We start from the raw sequence: 17,451 nt of genomic DNA, 5'->3' as shown, positions 1-17,451 counted from the left end.
TGAGGACACATCACACATGTTATTGCAAAATATCCTCATGGACTTCCGATATTTCACAACTCTGAACTGCGGTTTTTTGCCATCACCGTCAAGCCACAGGCTGTATTATTTAAAATGGCTGTTCATTGATACACTTTAAAAAATGCGGACATTTGTTTCAGAGCTCCGAATATGAAATCCAAATCACCAGCACTTCCCTGGTGTTTTGTGTAAAAATTCAACAACTTTTTTTGTTGATGTACGCATTGTGTGTGACCCCAGCTGGTTGGTCTGTGCTTCCCATCAGCTATGGTTTCCTTCAAACTGGCTGTGACAGATTCTATAGATTCTCCAGTTGACATTGTTTCTGATTATCTTTGCAACTAAGCTGCAGACCTAATAGATTTAGTTATACAGGAAAAAATGACTATAACCTCTTTAGCTTAATATTTGTATAGGAGTCCATGTTGTTTCTGTTAAGCTATTTAGCATGCCACATAACAATTTAAAGTTAGTCTTGTGGGATGGTTAGCGTGTGTATGTGAACATACATGTACATAAATGTGAATAACTTTGTTCTGTGACTGCTTGAAGCTGAAGATCATTTAAACTGTATTTTTCTTTGTGCATGCAAGTAAAAATATTTTGCAAATGCCAGGAAGAATAATAGTTATGTAGTGATAATGTTTTTCTAAATGTGAAAGAACAGCAACACTGGTTTTTCTCCATGAGAAATAACAGTAGTGGTGACTGAGGGATGGAAAAATGATTTATGCAGAACCAAAGTGCTTTTGTTCTAAGAGAAACTTACATATGTCCACTGACAGATTTTTATTTTGAATTTGCATCAGTGATGAGCATGCTCAGTTTGTGGTGGTTTTATATATATTGCAGTTAAAGCCTTTCTGTGAGAGTTTTAAGTGTGTTTCTTTCCCATGTGCTCAGTTTTCCATAGGTAAAATGGGAATAATGACACTGGCCTCCTTTGTGCTTTGAACGTACTGACAAGAAACATTATATAAGAATTGAGTATTATTATACAAATTATTCTAGTTTGATCCATCTCTGCTGACCTTTTTCATCCATGCAATAAGATTACCGTGACTAGGAGGCTGATGGGTCTCATTGTGTTCAGCTTATCACTGTACACACTGCTGTTTTTCAGTGGAACATAAATCAGTGTAATCTTTTTCGTCCCCAAATGATGGGTGTTATTAAGACTTGGCATTTGTTTGGAATTTGATCATGTTTAAAGCCTTTACAATTGCTATGTGATAAAGCACATATAATTAGTTTGGTGATATTTCTGCTTTAAGTTGAATACAGAAATCTATTGAATGTTTTTTAGAAGTCTGTTGAATATTTTTTAGATGATCTACAAACAGTGTGACATCTACTTCCTCCTTCTACTTTTTAATGCTGTTTTATAAATAAGACTTGAAGAGATTCTTCCTGTTGATGCTTGCTGGTTTGTAATACTACCTTGCCTTCAAAACTTTAGAAATTACTAGCTCTTCAGCAAACAGAGGTGCACTAACCTTGAAAATTTGGTGTAAAATACAGCTAGTCATCTTAGCAAGCAAGTGCCTGCTCTCAGAGCTGGTGGTACTTGTGTCGGCAGTTTCCAGTTGGTGGTGATGTTTTTATTGTGCTGGGACCGGTCCTGGACAGCTCCAGGCCTTTCAGTGGCAGCTGTGTCCCATGCAAGGGCTGCTGGCAGGATGGGATGCTCTTGGAAGTTTGATTTCTCTGTTTAGAGAAGAGTAGTGACACTGGCGATACTGACTGCAAAATCTGTCTCTTCAGGTTGGGGTGCTGATGTGATCTATTTGGAAATGCATTAACTTTTTGCAGCAACTAACTGAACCATCTATCATGTTTGCTGTGAAAAGAGATGGGAAGGTGGTGTTTCCGCCATTGAATATTTGGAGCAGTTGAGGTCACATGAGTATCTGGACTCTGACACTATTTTTGAAAAAAAGAAGACAGGAGGGAGGGAATATTTTATTCAGAAGTGATAAAACTTTTTGTTTACCATTTTTTCAACTGCTGACAAACACACAAAATGACCTCTTCTTGTGAAAAATTTGCTTGCTTTTTCTGTCTGCCAGTGGTGGATGAGAGAGACCTCGTTCATAAAAATAAACTCCCTTTCCATCCTATCTGTGTTTAAAAGTCTACACATTCACATATTTATATTTACCCATAAAGAATTTAAAAGGAAGGACAGGGCAGGGAAACATTTATTTGAAAACTTGATCAGCTCTTAAGATCATTTTGACGCTGCTGCTGCCAAATGGGGGATTTGTGTAGAGATTAGAAGATGAAGATCTTTCTTACTGACAGTAACTCTAGCCAAAAAGACTTTTAAACATGTCATATGTAGGCAACTGTCTTTTTAAAATCAAGATCAAGTAATTTGAATGACTCTTGTATTTATTAAAGTTGCCCTAATGGTGACCGTATACGTTTATCTAGGTAGCCTTGTAAATGAAGGCACGGTGGAGCAGTAGCTCTTAATTAGTGTTTTTTCCAGGGCTGCTACAGTAAATCTGATGGTTGTGTGTGGCTTTGGCCATGGGTATTGTATTTTTAAGCTACAGTTTTCAGAGAGTTGGCATTTGTGTGTGCGAGGTGAGGTACATGCATACATATGTTAAAAACTATTGCCAGCACAAATAGATTACAATCTACATGCCACATGTTGAGAAAGAAGCAAACTGTGTACACAGCGATTGATGTGGGACAGTGGGTAGACGTGTACATTTAACTGTACACCAGCAGTGCTAATACTTACTGACACAGATGTAAGTAAGCCTGACACGTCTCAATCTTACATCGTGAAACGTGACGTTACAGGGCCTCTTGGAGGCCAGGAAGTGTCACTGGAGACAACCCTGTGATCTAGCCCTATGGTAAGAACTGTAAGCCAAATGCTGACATTTCAGAATTTTACTGCACTTTGCCACATGACCTTATGTTGTCAGCACCAGAGAAAGTAATGTATTTCTTTTCCCTGGTAAGAAAAGGGGCAAGGAGAAATAGCATGAGAGCTGATCTTGGAGAAAAAGGGGTCAAAAGTTTCAGCTGCAGCAGAAAAGAGGAGAATTTCTACAGCAGTACTGGGAAGTGACAGGCACATCACTGATGACCACAGCCTGCAATGAGAGAGGAGACTAGGTTTTGATGAGAATGTGCTAGCACAGCTTAGCAAATCCTGGGCAAAATCCTATAGCAAAAGTAAAATTGACAAGTAACTGGCCAGTTTAGAGAACCATTCTGAGCTCAAAATGGGAACACAGTGTATGTAAATCATGAATTACTGTTGTCTTGTGCACTCTGGCACTACTTCACAAAAGGTGTTTCATAATAGAGCAAGGATTTACTGCGGGGTGGGTTTGGGAGTGTGTGGGTTTTATAAAGTTTTTTTGCTAGGTGAGTTAGGGGGCTGAATAAATTATTCAATTTGTTGAATAGTGAAGAAGCAAGCTTCTGAAGATGTTCTCATATACAGATCTGCCTTTTGGAAAATTAATATTAAGTAGTAGCATTACTCCAGATGCCAAAGGAATTTACACAGAACATTAGAACATCCTTGTCTCAAATTGTAAATATTTCTCATATCTCTGTTCATTTTTTATAAACATGAGACTTTGCGTATGTCTACATCTTTTCTACTTCTGTGCTGTAGCTACAGAAGATCCTTTTTTAAGTATTCTTTTTCTCTCAGTTGTGTTGCTTCTGCTTTGTATTACAGAGAAGTTACACTGTTGAATTTATGATTTTCCAGTTACCTCATGGCAGAACATGGGTGTACAAAAACAAAACAAAAACAAAAAAAAAAAAGACCATGGTTCAGGACCAAGTGAGAAGAGAAAAGTGGGAAGTGGAGGAGAACAGGTTATATGAGAAAAGACCAGAGAACAGAGATGTCAAACACCACTGAGTCAGCTTGGGACCATCTGGGCTAAGCTGAATGTTGGCCAGCTCCTGTGGAAGGAGGAGGGCAGGGCAGGGCAGTGGTGAGAGCTGGTGTCTGCACTGTTCTGAAGGAACCTGTCGCCTCAGATGCCTTCAGTTTCTGTCTGCTAGTGCCAGAGAGCCTAAGTAGCTCTTGAGAAGCCAATCCTTGTCCTTACGGCTTATGACCCTGGCTAGACCCAAGCTGACTCTGTGGATTACAAGGCAGTGGCAGCTCTTCCTTATATTTGATTCTGCCTCCAGACCACTGTAATTCCCCATTTTGAATAAGGCTGTGCATAAGAATGGAGGGAGGTGTTTGACTGATCGATTCCCAGCTCTCTTGCTTTGAAACTGTCAGAGGCAGGAGCTGCTGCTGCCACAATGTCCATAGATAATTAAGCGTTCATCGCTTTGAGTGGCTTGTGTACAACTGTTTGAACACTCATGGGCTCATGGTAGTGCTGCATGACAGTTTTGGTTAAGACATTAAGTGTGAATTAATCGAGATTACAAGATACGATTTGGAATAGAGGAGGAGCAGCAGCATTTGTGAGGCTCTCAGCATAGAGCTGTGCTTCTCTGTGGGAAGGCAGTATGAGTTAGATCTATAAGCAGTCTGGGATCACAAAGATGACAAACATCTTGGGATGAGAACATGCTGGGTTAGAGATGGCATGGTTGGCTTTATCTTGATGTCCAGCTGCCTGCTCTGTTACTTTAGGTAAGTTGCAAAGGCATCATTTACTCCATCTGTACAGTCATAGGCTGTGGTAGGCTTACTTCACTGATGTTTGTAGAATACTTTTGTATAGTCAGATGAGGAATGGTTCAGGCTATGAAGATGCATAGATACAGATTTTGTACGTGTGCTTATGATTATAAATGGAATTTGTATGCTGGCTTCTTTCTAGAAGTATACTCATGAATTTTAACTTCTAATGCTGAGGTATGGCAGGCTGTGTGCTCTTCTGTCTTAGGCAAGAAGAAATTGTTTCTGGAAATAAAATACTAACATGTAATTTTAAAGGTAAAGTAGTGAAGGGGTAGTTTTGTGAGGTGTCCTTGTGACGTCTTCTAAAAGGTCTGGAGGCTGTTACGTGAGGGTGTGTTTGCAGTGTACAAGACAAAAAAGCTAACCTGAGTCCAAAACTTTAAAATTATGTGAGAATTTGCCAAAGTGTTATTCATAGGTTACTAAGGAAGTAACTGAAAACTCTCTTTTTACTGCTCTTTTTAGGTAATATTTCAATAATCACATTACCAGTTTCCAGCACCAACTCCCCAACTAAGATTTTGCCAAAAACCTTAGGACCAATCAATGTGAATGTTGGACCCCAAATGGTAAGTTTTGCAACTCTGGTAATGCCAACTTGTGTAACTAGCTGCGTGAGTTCCTGTTGATGTAATATGGAAACATGAAAAACAAAGATGTGAACAGTGCTAGGAACTTGCCGCTTCCTGCCTCAGCTGCAAAGGCTGCTGATGTGCCCCACTTGGATGGAAAGGTGATGGATGACCTGTGAGTACAGCAATCTTGGTATGCCAGAATTGCCACTACCAACAACAATGTTGTGTGACCATAGGGAATACCTGGCTTCCTGGCTTTGAATGGAAATTGAAACAACTTTACCAGTTGACATTTTAACTATTACTCAAAAGTGTATTACGAAAAAATAAATCTCATTAAGAATGTTATTGATACTCTTAATATTTTGAGTCATGTTCTCACCAGTGAATCTCCAGCGTTGCCAATGACTAAATGTCTCAGATGTGTCGCTAGAGATTTAACTTGTTGAAACTACTCTTCTTAAAACTGTCTTTTCCTGTCAACGATAACTGTATATGAGAGTATATTACTATCAGGGATTTTGGATCTGGTTTTGAGAAAAAGTTTTGGTTTTCTGGTGGCCGGAGATCTAAATAGGCAATACAGTGAACTGTTTCTAGTAACCTGATGCCTACTTGCCAAGCACGTAGCCTGAGTAGAAGAACCATTTAATGTGTTTTATAAGTAATTGCAGTGGATCTTTTTCACATCAGAAGTTATTACTGTTCTTTAATGGCTTTTATCCCAGTTGGACAGATGGGCACAATCATTACAGCCAGCCTCCCCAAGCTGCATCCTCCACTGTGCAGAGCTCTCCATCTGAAGTACTAGCCACAGGCTGTCTGCCAGAGATCAGTGTTCCTCAGTGCATCGGTACTGATGCAAGTATTGCTAGAGCATGTGCCCTGTAGCATTTCACTGGAATAGTTCTACTGCAAATGATTTATTTTGTGAGTGCACTAAATAACAGCCAAGAAGAGGGCAGAGTAGTCAGTTAATGCAGTTCCTACTCTTACGAGTGACTTCTCAAGGCCCTGCTTTTGGTTAAAATGAACCCTAGTTAACAGTTTAGGCTCTATAGCAGGTAGAAGTTGCAAAAGCTACTGCATGGTGCAAGACACGCATTTTGTTTTATATATTTTATTATTATTATTCTAATTTTAATTTTTTTAAAATTATTTTATTCTGCTGCTTTGCAAGGATTGATCTACATTCAGAAAACATTTTCTTATTAAATAGCTATTAACACAGGTCTCCTAAGACATCCAGTGTATGGCTGTGTCGTGTCCCAGACCGTTTAAAAGAGAATGTTCACAAGTTCTTAATAGTGGGAATGTTAACACTCCTTTGGCATCTCATCTGTGTTAGCAACATCCTGCTGCCATGAGGGGTTTTTGGCTTTATTTAACCACTGTAGGTTATAGCCCTTGCGGCTGCTCCAGGCCCTTCACACAAGCACACAGCCCCGAGGATCTGTGGTGTGGGCTGTTGGCTGAACAGTGAGCACTGGTCTGGATCCCTTGGGGTGCGGCTGGATATCAGTGAAATCAGCACAATGTGCGGGCTGGATTCTTGTATACAGGTGTTTGTTACAGTTTATTCAGGTTCAGTCTGTAGGTGTAAGTTTAACAGCATGAGTATTATCGATAAAATGTTAGTGCTTAATTACAGGGATTTAACACATCCTACAGATGTTCTATTTGCTAAATTAGGGTGAGGTTTTCTTTTTCTTTTTTATGCTATGCAGTGAATTTATGTGCTTACTTCAGGCACACTAGAAAAATGTTTGCTGTTAAGAGAAGATGGAATTAGTCCTCTGAAAATACTCAGTGTAGCATTTTTTGCGAAAGCAAACATTCAACAGTAAATTTAAAAGTGACACTGAAATATCACCGATTTGTATACCCGTGACATCTGTGTCCCTGCATCCAAGAACTTGCAGCTGTAAGGACAAGCTGCAGAGAGGTGGGTTTTCATCCTTGTGCGACTACCGCCTGCCAGTGCCTACCCACCAGGGCGCTGCCCGAGCGCGGGCCGCCGTGGGAGGGTCTGCCAGGGAGCGTGTGCCGCCGGTGTCCCTCTCCAGCAGATGGCACCAAGGGATGGAAGGACACGGGACGAGTGGGTCTTGGCAGCACCCGGACGTGATCTCCTCACCTCCATTTATTGTAGTGGTCGTCACACGAAAGTTATGAGGAGATGGGACATAAAATACTCTTTTATGACACATGTGATCTGTGATTTGCAAGACATCAGTAGAGCAATGTGAAACGGCAGAGAGGGTGGAAGGTGGTGAAATGCGTTTCAGTATGCAACATACTTAAAATCTTTTCTCCCTGGCATGTGTCTGCCATATGCTGGCAGAACCATGTGCTTACTGCAAATAAACGTTATTTATAGTCTTGCAAGAAATTGATATAAAAAGTTACTGGATTGGATCGATGTTTAATTGAAGTATTGCATTGCTGATTCTCACCTATATGCTGGTGTTACACCAGTGCTGAACTTAAGCAAGCTTTTAAAAATTAATTATTCTATCACAAAATGTTTCTGACTTTAAGCCAATGTAGCAGTAAGTTGATAGAAGTTGATACCTTTCTTGTGCCTGCACACAGTGTGTAAAGCAGCCAGCCAGGGATCTTTTGTTCTCCAGTTATCAACCAGTAAATATCTAACTTGTACCTGTGTTTTGGTTTTCCTAAATTTCTGTTTTCACTTGTTTTTGTCAAGCTATCTGCTTGCAAAAATAAATGAGATTAAATTTAGGTCTTTAAGATAAAAAATACATAACGTAATCACGGTGTGGTATCAGGAGGGATGTGAAATAATGCTCAGTGAGCTAAGGAAATGGGAAATTCTTCAGATACCATTTTTTCTACTTGTTTAAACAACATTGATGGATACCAAACAAAGTATCTGCCTTATACTTACATGGGTGTTGGGTAAGTTAAGTAGTAAAGGAAACTACAAAGTTTAATATAGTAGGTACTCAAAATATCACTAACAAATGGAGTAAAGTAAAATAAAGTTTAAAAAAGCTAAATAAGGTATATGAGTAAAAAGCATTGTCCAAGAAGCATTGGTCTGAATCTTACCATACTGGAATCAAAACAATTTAACATGTGTTTTATTTTAAAGATTAACTAATTAATACTGTTTCATTTTTAAATACTATCTACATTCTTCTAGTGACCTAGTTTAAAGAATGAACTTAGATGTGATTTAAAAGTTGAGACCAGGTGTCTTAGTGTTAACAACCATTGTACATACAATTTCACTGGGTTTTAATAAATGTAAATCCTATCTATACTGTACAGACTTTACATTTAATTCCATAGGTACAATCTTGTATTGTTAGCTTGCTGGAATGCCTTGAGATCTTGTGAATGCTAGAAACTCCAGGTAATACTTTGCCTGCAGCTCTTTGGTACCAAAGACAGACAATTGCAAGAGACAAATCCATTGGAAAGGAGGTTTTATAGATTGCAGCGCTCAAGAAATTGCCTAGACATACTCTCAAAGAAACAATTAGATGTATATAGGTACAGATCCTATCTGCCATACCTAGTAATTATTTCTATTTGTCTAGATCTTGTCCATATGAATAATACAGTAATATGGTACAATTAGTAGAAAACTTAACAGCATTGTAATTACTTTCATGTATGAAGATCTTCTGATGATATCTCTTCTGTATATTTTGACTGCAGCTTGCATCTGGTACAGAATTATTATTTTTTTCTTAGTACCACACTCAGTATGAATTTTGGGCTGTGGTAACCTCTGTTTTCTTGAGAGATGTGTTTTTTATTTCTAAATTTCACAGATCATAAGCACATCACAAAGACTGACCAATTCAGGAAGTGTTCTGATTGGGAGTCCATACAACCCATCTCCAACGATGGTCACACAGACACACATAACGGAAGCTTCTGGCTGGGTCCCAGGGTAAGATTTTTGTTTTATTTAAAGATATTTGAGGATCTGTTCTGATTTTTTCCTTTATTTATACCGTTGTATCTACATGTTGGCTTACGGCTTCCAGCTCTTGCACAACTAAAAGGAGTATGCTCTTTAGCCTATTATGCACTTTTGACGTCTGGAGCATGTGAACACGGAAGTACAAGCACCAGTCACTTCACTGTCTTTTTAAATTCTGTTTTATGGCAGTGTCTGTTTCTTTGTGAAAATGGAGAGTCACAAATTCATGAGTCCTGTTAAAAGAAGCCTTTATTTTTTTTTTCCATAAGTTCATGGTATATCCAAGTAGCTTTGCTGTTGAGCATATCAGCAGGTGCCAACAGGGGGAGAGACTGTCAAAAACACTTCAAGGTAAAGTTGTCATGGAAAATTTTGAATGTAATCAATGTTGTGTTTTTATTACTATTTGACAGTAGCAATACATTTTCATGGGGTTCTGAGGTACTCCAGAGTAACATGACTATCTTTATCTCTTCTAAGGAAATCTGGTCTTTACAGTATTTTGTGATTTTTTTTTTTTTAATTTTTTTTTTTAAAATACCGGTACTGCTGAGCTTATCTGTCTTAAGACAGACGTAGTGCTTTGCCTCTGAAAATTAAAAAGTAATTTATTTCCTTATCTGAGTTAATTTTTCTAAACAGGTGATGAATGTCAGTAGTAGCTTTCCAGCTTTAGAGGTGGGAAAATGGAGCATCTGGGACATGGCAGAAATGAGAGTATAATGTTTGTATCCTGACTTTCTTCATTCTATTCTGTAAGCAAGGACTGTCATAGGCTTGTACTTCCCAGTCACTATATTCCCACCACAGAGTCAATAAACTGCATGCCCGGCTGAGCAGTTTTTAAGCTTGATTTTTTTGCTGAGTATGTGTTTATCTCCTCAAATACCTTTTGAATCCACTTAGTTCTGATTTTATTTGAAAAAGGAGTTGTCAAAGATTACTTTGTTTCTGCCAATTTTGTGAAATGTGGAGGCCAGGCAGAAGTTCTGTCAGTACCCAGAGGAGGGAAAAGCTATAGTGTCTGTGCACCGCTTGCTAAAACAGAGAATCAATGCCCATTAGCTTTCAAGCTTCATCCAACCCCAGGTGATAGAATTCCCAGAGAGAATCTGGGAATTCTGAAGCTGCAGTGCATCAACCACCACCAGCAAGGAGAAGCACCATCCGTCTGTTTATATACTGTCAAAATCTAGGCACAGCATTTCCAATGAGCCTAACTATTGTTTCACCGATAAAAAGGAGCAAGATGTTCTCCAGACTGGGCGATCAGTATTGATCCCTGCAGAAGTCCATACGTCATATTTTCAGCTGAAGAACAGAGGTGAGGAAGGGTCTGTGGTATTGCTGAACCTAAGCGGTGAGCCCTTGCTGAAGACAGTTCCAGAGGATTGCAAGTCCTTGCTCCTTGCTTTACCCATTGATTACTCCTCATCACAGATTCCAAATTGTTTCCAAAATCAAATGAGACAAGAGCATACTCATTCTCAGGGCTCCATACAACCTCTGTCAGCCTGCCTTACAGACCAGGGGACAGTTCTCCAGTCACTGCCATTCCAGCCCCCACCCCAGCTCTGCTGCATTCAGACCCCCATTTGCGCAGCGTGAGCAGTTAAGCACCATGGACAGGGATTGCCCAAGACAAAATTCCCGCTGTTGCTGCTGAGGAAGATGTCTGCTGATGGGTTCTGGATCGTACAACCAAATATATGCAGGCTTTCATGGCACAGATCTTCAAATCCATCGGTTTTGTTCAGCTCCCTTCATAACATTGTCAGGTTTTTAGTTGTGTAAGTATCTGCTGTGAGCCCTGGTTTTGAAACTGCAGGGTAATAATGTGAAGTAACTTACTGATGGTTCTCAACCAATGTGCATTGTATCAGCTGCAAGAATAAAAGACAGGTTTGGAATACAACTTCTGAAGTCTGCTTGCTGTAGCTAAGAAACAGAATGATAAGGAAACCAGCAATGATTGGTGACTGCTACTCCTGTGCAAAATTCATGTCAACTACTTCTTCAGACTATCTCTTATCAGCTCTAATATGAACTTGTTTAGTGTTTTACCTTGTTTTTTGTTTAAAGATACCAAAACATTCAATGTCCTGAAAATACAGGATATATCTTATGTGCTGTTCAAAGGCACTTTGCTTCCACATGGAGGAATTTTAAATGGGAATTTTCAAAGGAGCCCAGCTTCTCCTTTTTGATGGGATTTGGTTATCTGGCTCACATCAGCACTTCCTACAGTTCCAGATGAAGTGAATTCCCTAAAATCATACAGGCAAAGCATGGTAAAATTGGTAACAGAACTTGTCTGGCAATGAGCTCAGACAACCTCCAAAGTCCTAACCACCTGCTCTCAAATTTTGTCAAGCTGTGTGTGTGCTATTTTCCCCTTTCAGTAAAAATGTAACAGCACACATTAGTACCCAGCCAGGCCCCAAATGCATTGATTTTGTTGGTCTAAATATAGAATGTTATTTTCATCTAAGTTTGAATTGTCTTTTCTTAGGGACAGAAAGCGGACTCGAGAATTTATAGAATCAGATTTTTCAGAAAGGTGAGTATTATTGAACATATATAATGTATATGGTCATACCTGTTTTACTTCTTCAGATCTGCCCTTCAGAGAGATGGGTGTCCAGTTCCCACTTTCAGCAGTTTTCACTCCTCCACATAAAAGCTATGTTGTATGTTATTCCTTGTAGTTATAATTCATTACTCTTTGCTTTATCACTTCCTGATAAATACATTTGCTGTTACAGATGATACTGGGAGTTGTGAAAAACAAACACAACACATCTTCAGAAACAGGATTGTTCTAGTTTTCAACGTGAGAGATACTTGTAAACAGATGATCTTTTCCTTTGCTTCCAAAACTTCTTTGAATGCATTCAAGGTGGTTTTATTTGTTTACCTGTCAGGGGTTACTCCAATTGAATAACTGCGTAGGGATTAGAGTGTTGGGTTTTTTTAAATCTTCTGGTGTTCCTTTCCACTCTTTCTTTTCTTCTGTCCTTCTTTCCAGTGTTCTGTTTTCTTAAATAGATTCAAAATTTTGAAAAGCATTCTTGTATTTTAATGTTTTCCTTAACTTGTTACTGTTGACAGAACCAGGCCTTTTTCTGTAAAATAATAGATCTCCCTGAAACATGTTATCAAACCAACTTGTAAAACTGTAATTTAAAAAAAAAACAACACAGCTGAGCTTTTTAAAGGCTTCTCTTGAAATATGCATCCAAATCCAGCTTGTGTGATAAAACCAATTGCTCCTGTTTTTTCCATTACTATTATCTAAGCTCTTGGTTTTCTGGAGGAAGAAAGTGAATGGAAAATAACCCTGAGAGTTGCCAGTTATTAATTTGGCACCATAAAAACCAATGAATATGTGCTTACTCTCCACAAAAGAGATTATTGTATCTCAGCCTTAACTATGATGGCACAGATATTAAACTTGGTTGTTAGGAGAATTAAGGTGTCTTCTGCCCTATTGTAAATAGGGATGTCTGAGCCTTTCTATTTTAAGCACAAACATGAGAGTTCCCTGTAAATCATCTGGCTTCCAAGCACATAAACACCCTGTGAGGTTTTACCCCTTTTTTTGGTTGCTCTTTCGTGAAACTACCTGGAGATGAACTACAAATCCAGTTTTTTAAGCATCTGCCCAGTAGCATGTGTTCAAATACTATCAATGTAGAAATCACCAAGAAAGGGCAAAGGGCTCCAGTGTACTTTTTTGCTAATTTGTAAGAAACAAGAAACTGATTCAAAAAGCAGAACAGTTTTATTTTTCATTTAGGTAGTACATAATGTCATGAGTCCCGATTCCTGTTGCAAAAGCTAGATCTTTTGCTGTGTAACAAAGTAGCTTATTAACATTCAATGTATTAAAATAATTACTTTTCTCCTTCCAGTAAGAGAAGCAAAAAAGGAGATAAAAATGGGAAGGGTCTGAGGCATTTTTCAATGAAAGTATGTGAAAAAGTTCAACGTAAAGGAACAACTTCATACAATGAAGTCGCTGATGAGCTGGTTTCAGAATTCACAAATTCTAACAGCCACCTAGCTACAGATTCGGTAAGCAAATATGAGTTGAAATTTGTTATACCGTTACAAAATTGTCTGGTTTATAATGAAATTCTGTCCCTTCTGTTTCTGCACTGTCCTGCCACACTCCATACTTTCCTTCACTTACTTAACTACTTCCCAAATATAAAGACTTACCCTCTGAAATTTAAAAATACAGAATTAAAATGAAGAATTGAACTCCCTCTAAATTATGAACAAAATAGAGAAGTCTGCCAAAAGAATTATCTTTAAAAAAAGGCTACTCTGGTACCCACCATATGTGGTCTTGTCGGGCTTTTCAACTGTAACAGGCTTGCCATGATGGGAATTTGCTGCACAGAGGCTTCAGGCTTCATGCAGGTCTGAAACTTCCGTTTGCAACCAAACATGCTCATGTGGTATCCAGGTAGTAGCACAGATGAAGGCATCATGTTTTAATACCACTCTAACTTGAACTGCCATTTTGGCTTTTTATCTTCTACATATCTCTATGAAGGATGTGTTCAATCTTGTTTTCCTTTTTGAATTCTTTTGTTGTAATTAATGCTGCATTGTTTTCTTAGCAGGCTTATGATCAGAAAAATATTAGACGGAGAGTTTACGATGCCCTTAATGTCCTGATGGCAATGAACATAATTTCAAAGGAGAAGAAGGAAATCAGATGGATCGGCCTTCCTACAAACTCAGCTCAGGAATGTCAGAATCTAGAGGTAAAGTGAGGTAGATGGGAAATTCTGGATAGTTCACAGGTTGTGATAGTGGAGCTGCTCTACTTTAGAAGAGGGGGTTTTTTCTCAGTTTGAACCTGACTGGTTTTGATTCCTGCACACTATGAAAATACAACTTCTGATATTTGAATAAACCGAAAGGATATGTTTATGTATGCTTAGTTTGGTTTTATTTAGTATACATTACATGAAGTTTAAAAAAAAACTGCTTACCTTACAAAAATAGACATTGATTAAATCAAGGATTACTTTTAAGATTAAAGTCTGTAGTAGCCTGAATTAACCAGAAGAAAGTCGAAAGAATTTATCATGCAGTTATGCTTACAAAATGGTATGCATTTGAAAGGAGACCAATTTTCTATTAATGTCTGTACTTGGAAAAGCCATTCAAAGGAAATTAAATTGAAAAATAATTCCTGCTAGGATGTCAAATACTAGTTATGAACTGGCAGGGGAAAAAAAATGAAGTTTCACTTACTGGTTATTTCCATTATTTTTCCAGCAGGCTAAGAGTTACCATGTTTTTGCAGGGATGCCAGAATTTATATGCACAAATGTTGCTTGTCCTTCAGGCCAAATGCTCTATAAATAAAAACCACAAGTTGCTCTATTTACTGCAGAGTGCTGTAATGACTGTCTGTAAATACATCTTAATATGTATTATACTTGTGATACTTGTGACATTAAATATCTTTAAAGGTGGGTGGGGTGCCTCTCCAGTGCAGAACAAATTTTTTTGTGCAGGTTCATTTACATCAATTGTCTTTCTAGATGTGGTGAGAAAAAAGCTTTTACTATCCTTGTCCATTACAGCAACTTGCAAAATACATCCACCGAAGGAGTATGCATATGCTCAATCATTATACTCCAGGATTCTTTTTTTTTTTTAATTACGGATAAATCTACATTATACACGCATTCATGTGAATGCATTATCTTCAGTATAGGTTATTGTTACAAATACAGAACTTGAATTTCATTGTGTCATCTACAATGATCATATGCTATTCAGTCTAATTACATATGCACAAAATGGAAGACAGGCATATTTTCTTAAAATCTTGCTTCCTATGACATAATAGAAAAGAATAGAAAATAAAGCTGCATTTTCATGGTGTGAAAATCAGAATTAATTTTGCTTTTAAAGCTGTATAAAGTGCCACCTCTTTTTACAGAGTAATTCCATAATAAGATTACCAGCACAAAAATGAGAAATCAGTACAAAAAAGCTTGTTATATGGAAAGCATGTCTAAATTATATCTGTACTGTTTATTGGTTTTAAGAGTTACGTATTTGTCCCAGCAAACCAAGTCATCTACTATGCTCTGAAGGAAGCATTTTAAACGAAGCGCGTGTGGGGGGAACCACCACAAAGCAACATTGTAAATAAAATCGGGGGTTTAGGCCAGATAAGTTTTAAAAGACTGCATCATTTAGTTTCAGTGGTTGAATGAAAAGGTAATTTAAGAGTTTAATATTTTGGGGAGCAGTGATACAGTGCTGGCACCAACAGGATGATGAGGAAAAATACCTTTTAAACATGATGACTACTGTCCAATTCTTTAGTGTTGCCCTAGAACACTATTTAAAATACTGTTGGTTGTATCTGCAGTGTCAGTAGGCATCCAGTACTACTGGTGTCCCAAACACTGCGTAATCTAGGTTGAAGATAGCTTTGCCCCATAAACTGGCATTAACAGAACTGTTGCCAGAAATTGATTCTGTGCTCACGTAGAAAATGTTACCACTACCCGCTTTTTGTTGCTGAAATCTTGTTAGTTTAATCAAGTCTCAAACGAGTAGTCCAAACAAAAAGTGGAGGTCACTGGAAAGATGCAGGTGATGATCCTGAGCCCAGTCTCCACACATTTATGTCTAGTACCTTGCAGCCAGGAGGACAGTGGAAGGGACGTGCGCAATTCCAAAAGAGTGGAGGGCAGGAGGAAAAAAAAAACCACCCCAAAGCACCCCCTCAAGCATCCCTTAATTTGGTGCTAATCAGCACTCAGTGCACAATATAAAAGAGGAGGAATGGGTGGGGAAGTAATACAGTTTCTTGTAATAACTGATTCTTTATGGAAGTTAAAATTGTTGACAAATAAATTACAGTTTGTCAAACCTGCTTTATGGAGAAACTCATGTGACTATGTGATTAGTCTGTTTGAAAAAGAACATACATGGCAAACTGGTAGAGCCAAAAAGACTTGTGCAATTTACTTACAGTGCCATGGAATTCACCACCATTTACAAAGAAAGTATGGATTTTTGTAATGGTGCTAGCACACTGATGTAGCTCTAAAGCCTGTTCAGTTTGGCACAATGGAACAGACAAGGTAACTAAGTAATTATCTTGATGCATTTACATTTATATTTTAAGATAGAAAAACAGAAGCGGATTGAAAGGATAAAACAGAAGCGAGCCCAACTACAAGAACTGCTGCTGCAGGTATATTTAATGTTAATTATTTTTTCTATAAATGAAATTATCAAGTGCCAACCCAACATGTTAGAACTTATTAAGTTCTTTCTAGATTTATTTAGCAGCTATGAATGATATACGAGGGAGGAGTTTCACGCTTGTGACTTTTCTGGATTCTAGTAGGGGGACCTCTTACCCTCACTTTCTGGTTCATTTTTACCTATTGTAAAACAGCGTGCTGCATCTGTGTGCCACAAGCTTTTGTAAGTGTTCTGCTGAAGCTTTGTCAACATTAACGGGAATGGGAACAACTCATGAGTCCCCTTTGTTGACTCCAAGTCTCCCCAGAGTTACCTTCTATGAGTAGTTCTTAACCGGAAATTTTCTCTTTGATTCTAGGCTATGAAATTTACAACTGAACTTGTGTAAATATGTACAGAGTTGTTTTGGGGGAGATACACATTTCTGGATCCTAAGAATGGAAGGCTGGCAAATCCAGCTCTTTTACATTCTGACATGCACCTTTGAGATGACTTGAGTTTTGGCTTTGATTGCAGAAATATATTTCAAATGCATCTTTGCTTATAAAGTAACATTTTATAAATACAGTTATGAGCATTCTTAAGTGTTTTTGTCAGTGCAGACTTTGAGTAATTTAAATGCAATCAAACTTTTTTATGAGGTTACAGGCAATAAGGCTATATTTTTTTTTTCCTGGTGTAACTATATTGATACAATTTTCATGTAATTAGATCTGCACTGAAACTTTTAAATATCTGATGCTTCTCCTTTTTTCATCACCAAAAACTGTTTCTCTGCTTAGGGCACAATTCTGATTCTATCTGTCTGACCTAATACATTGGCAGCTTCTTTAAGAGTAACATGAAATTATCCTGGTGAAAATAAGGCAACTCAGACCCTCTTAACTATTAGTCTGAAAATGACAGAGTTGCACTCCCTTACTATCTACAACTGTCATTATTTC

General features: G+C 38.2%; 1 protein-coding gene and 1 long non-coding RNA gene across 9 annotated transcripts in view; one reads left to right on the top strand and one right to left on the bottom strand.

The window, feature by feature from the left end:
* The window catches only part of TFDP2 (transcription factor Dp-2), a 65,645-nt gene that overhangs the window by 27,144 nt on the left and 21,050 nt on the right, over positions 1-17,451 (top strand). For 6 of the 8 annotated variants that reach the window (XM_072866600.1, XM_072866603.1, XM_072866599.1 and 3 more), the window contains 6 exons: positions 5,180-5,283; positions 9,096-9,217; positions 11,763-11,810; positions 13,165-13,327; positions 13,882-14,028; positions 16,425-16,493. In XM_072866600.1, the coding sequence (XP_072722701.1) occupies positions 5,180-5,283; positions 9,096-9,217; positions 11,763-11,810; positions 13,165-13,327; positions 13,882-14,028; positions 16,425-16,493 (653 nt within the window). The remainder of the gene's footprint in view (positions 1-5,179; positions 5,284-9,095; positions 9,218-11,762; positions 11,811-13,164; positions 13,328-13,881; positions 14,029-16,424; positions 16,494-17,451) is intronic. The other 2 variants (XM_072866601.1, XM_072866605.1) reach the window with 2 other exon arrangements.
* On the bottom strand, positions 8,375-12,336 carry LOC140653899 (uncharacterized). Its single transcript, XR_012043265.1, has 3 exons — positions 12,168-12,336; positions 11,850-12,021; positions 8,375-11,133 (listed from the first exon to the last, which is right to left on the bottom strand). It is a non-coding gene; the product is annotated as an uncharacterized lncRNA (long non-coding RNA).

The sequence above is a fragment of the Ciconia boyciana genome, chromosome 7, assembly GCF_034638445.1.
Source record: "Ciconia boyciana chromosome 7, ASM3463844v1, whole genome shotgun sequence".
Taxonomy (NCBI): domain Eukaryota; kingdom Metazoa; phylum Chordata; class Aves; order Ciconiiformes; family Ciconiidae; genus Ciconia; species Ciconia boyciana.
The sequence above is the reverse complement of the archived record's forward strand: the minus strand, read 5'-3'. Positions and strand labels throughout refer to the sequence as shown.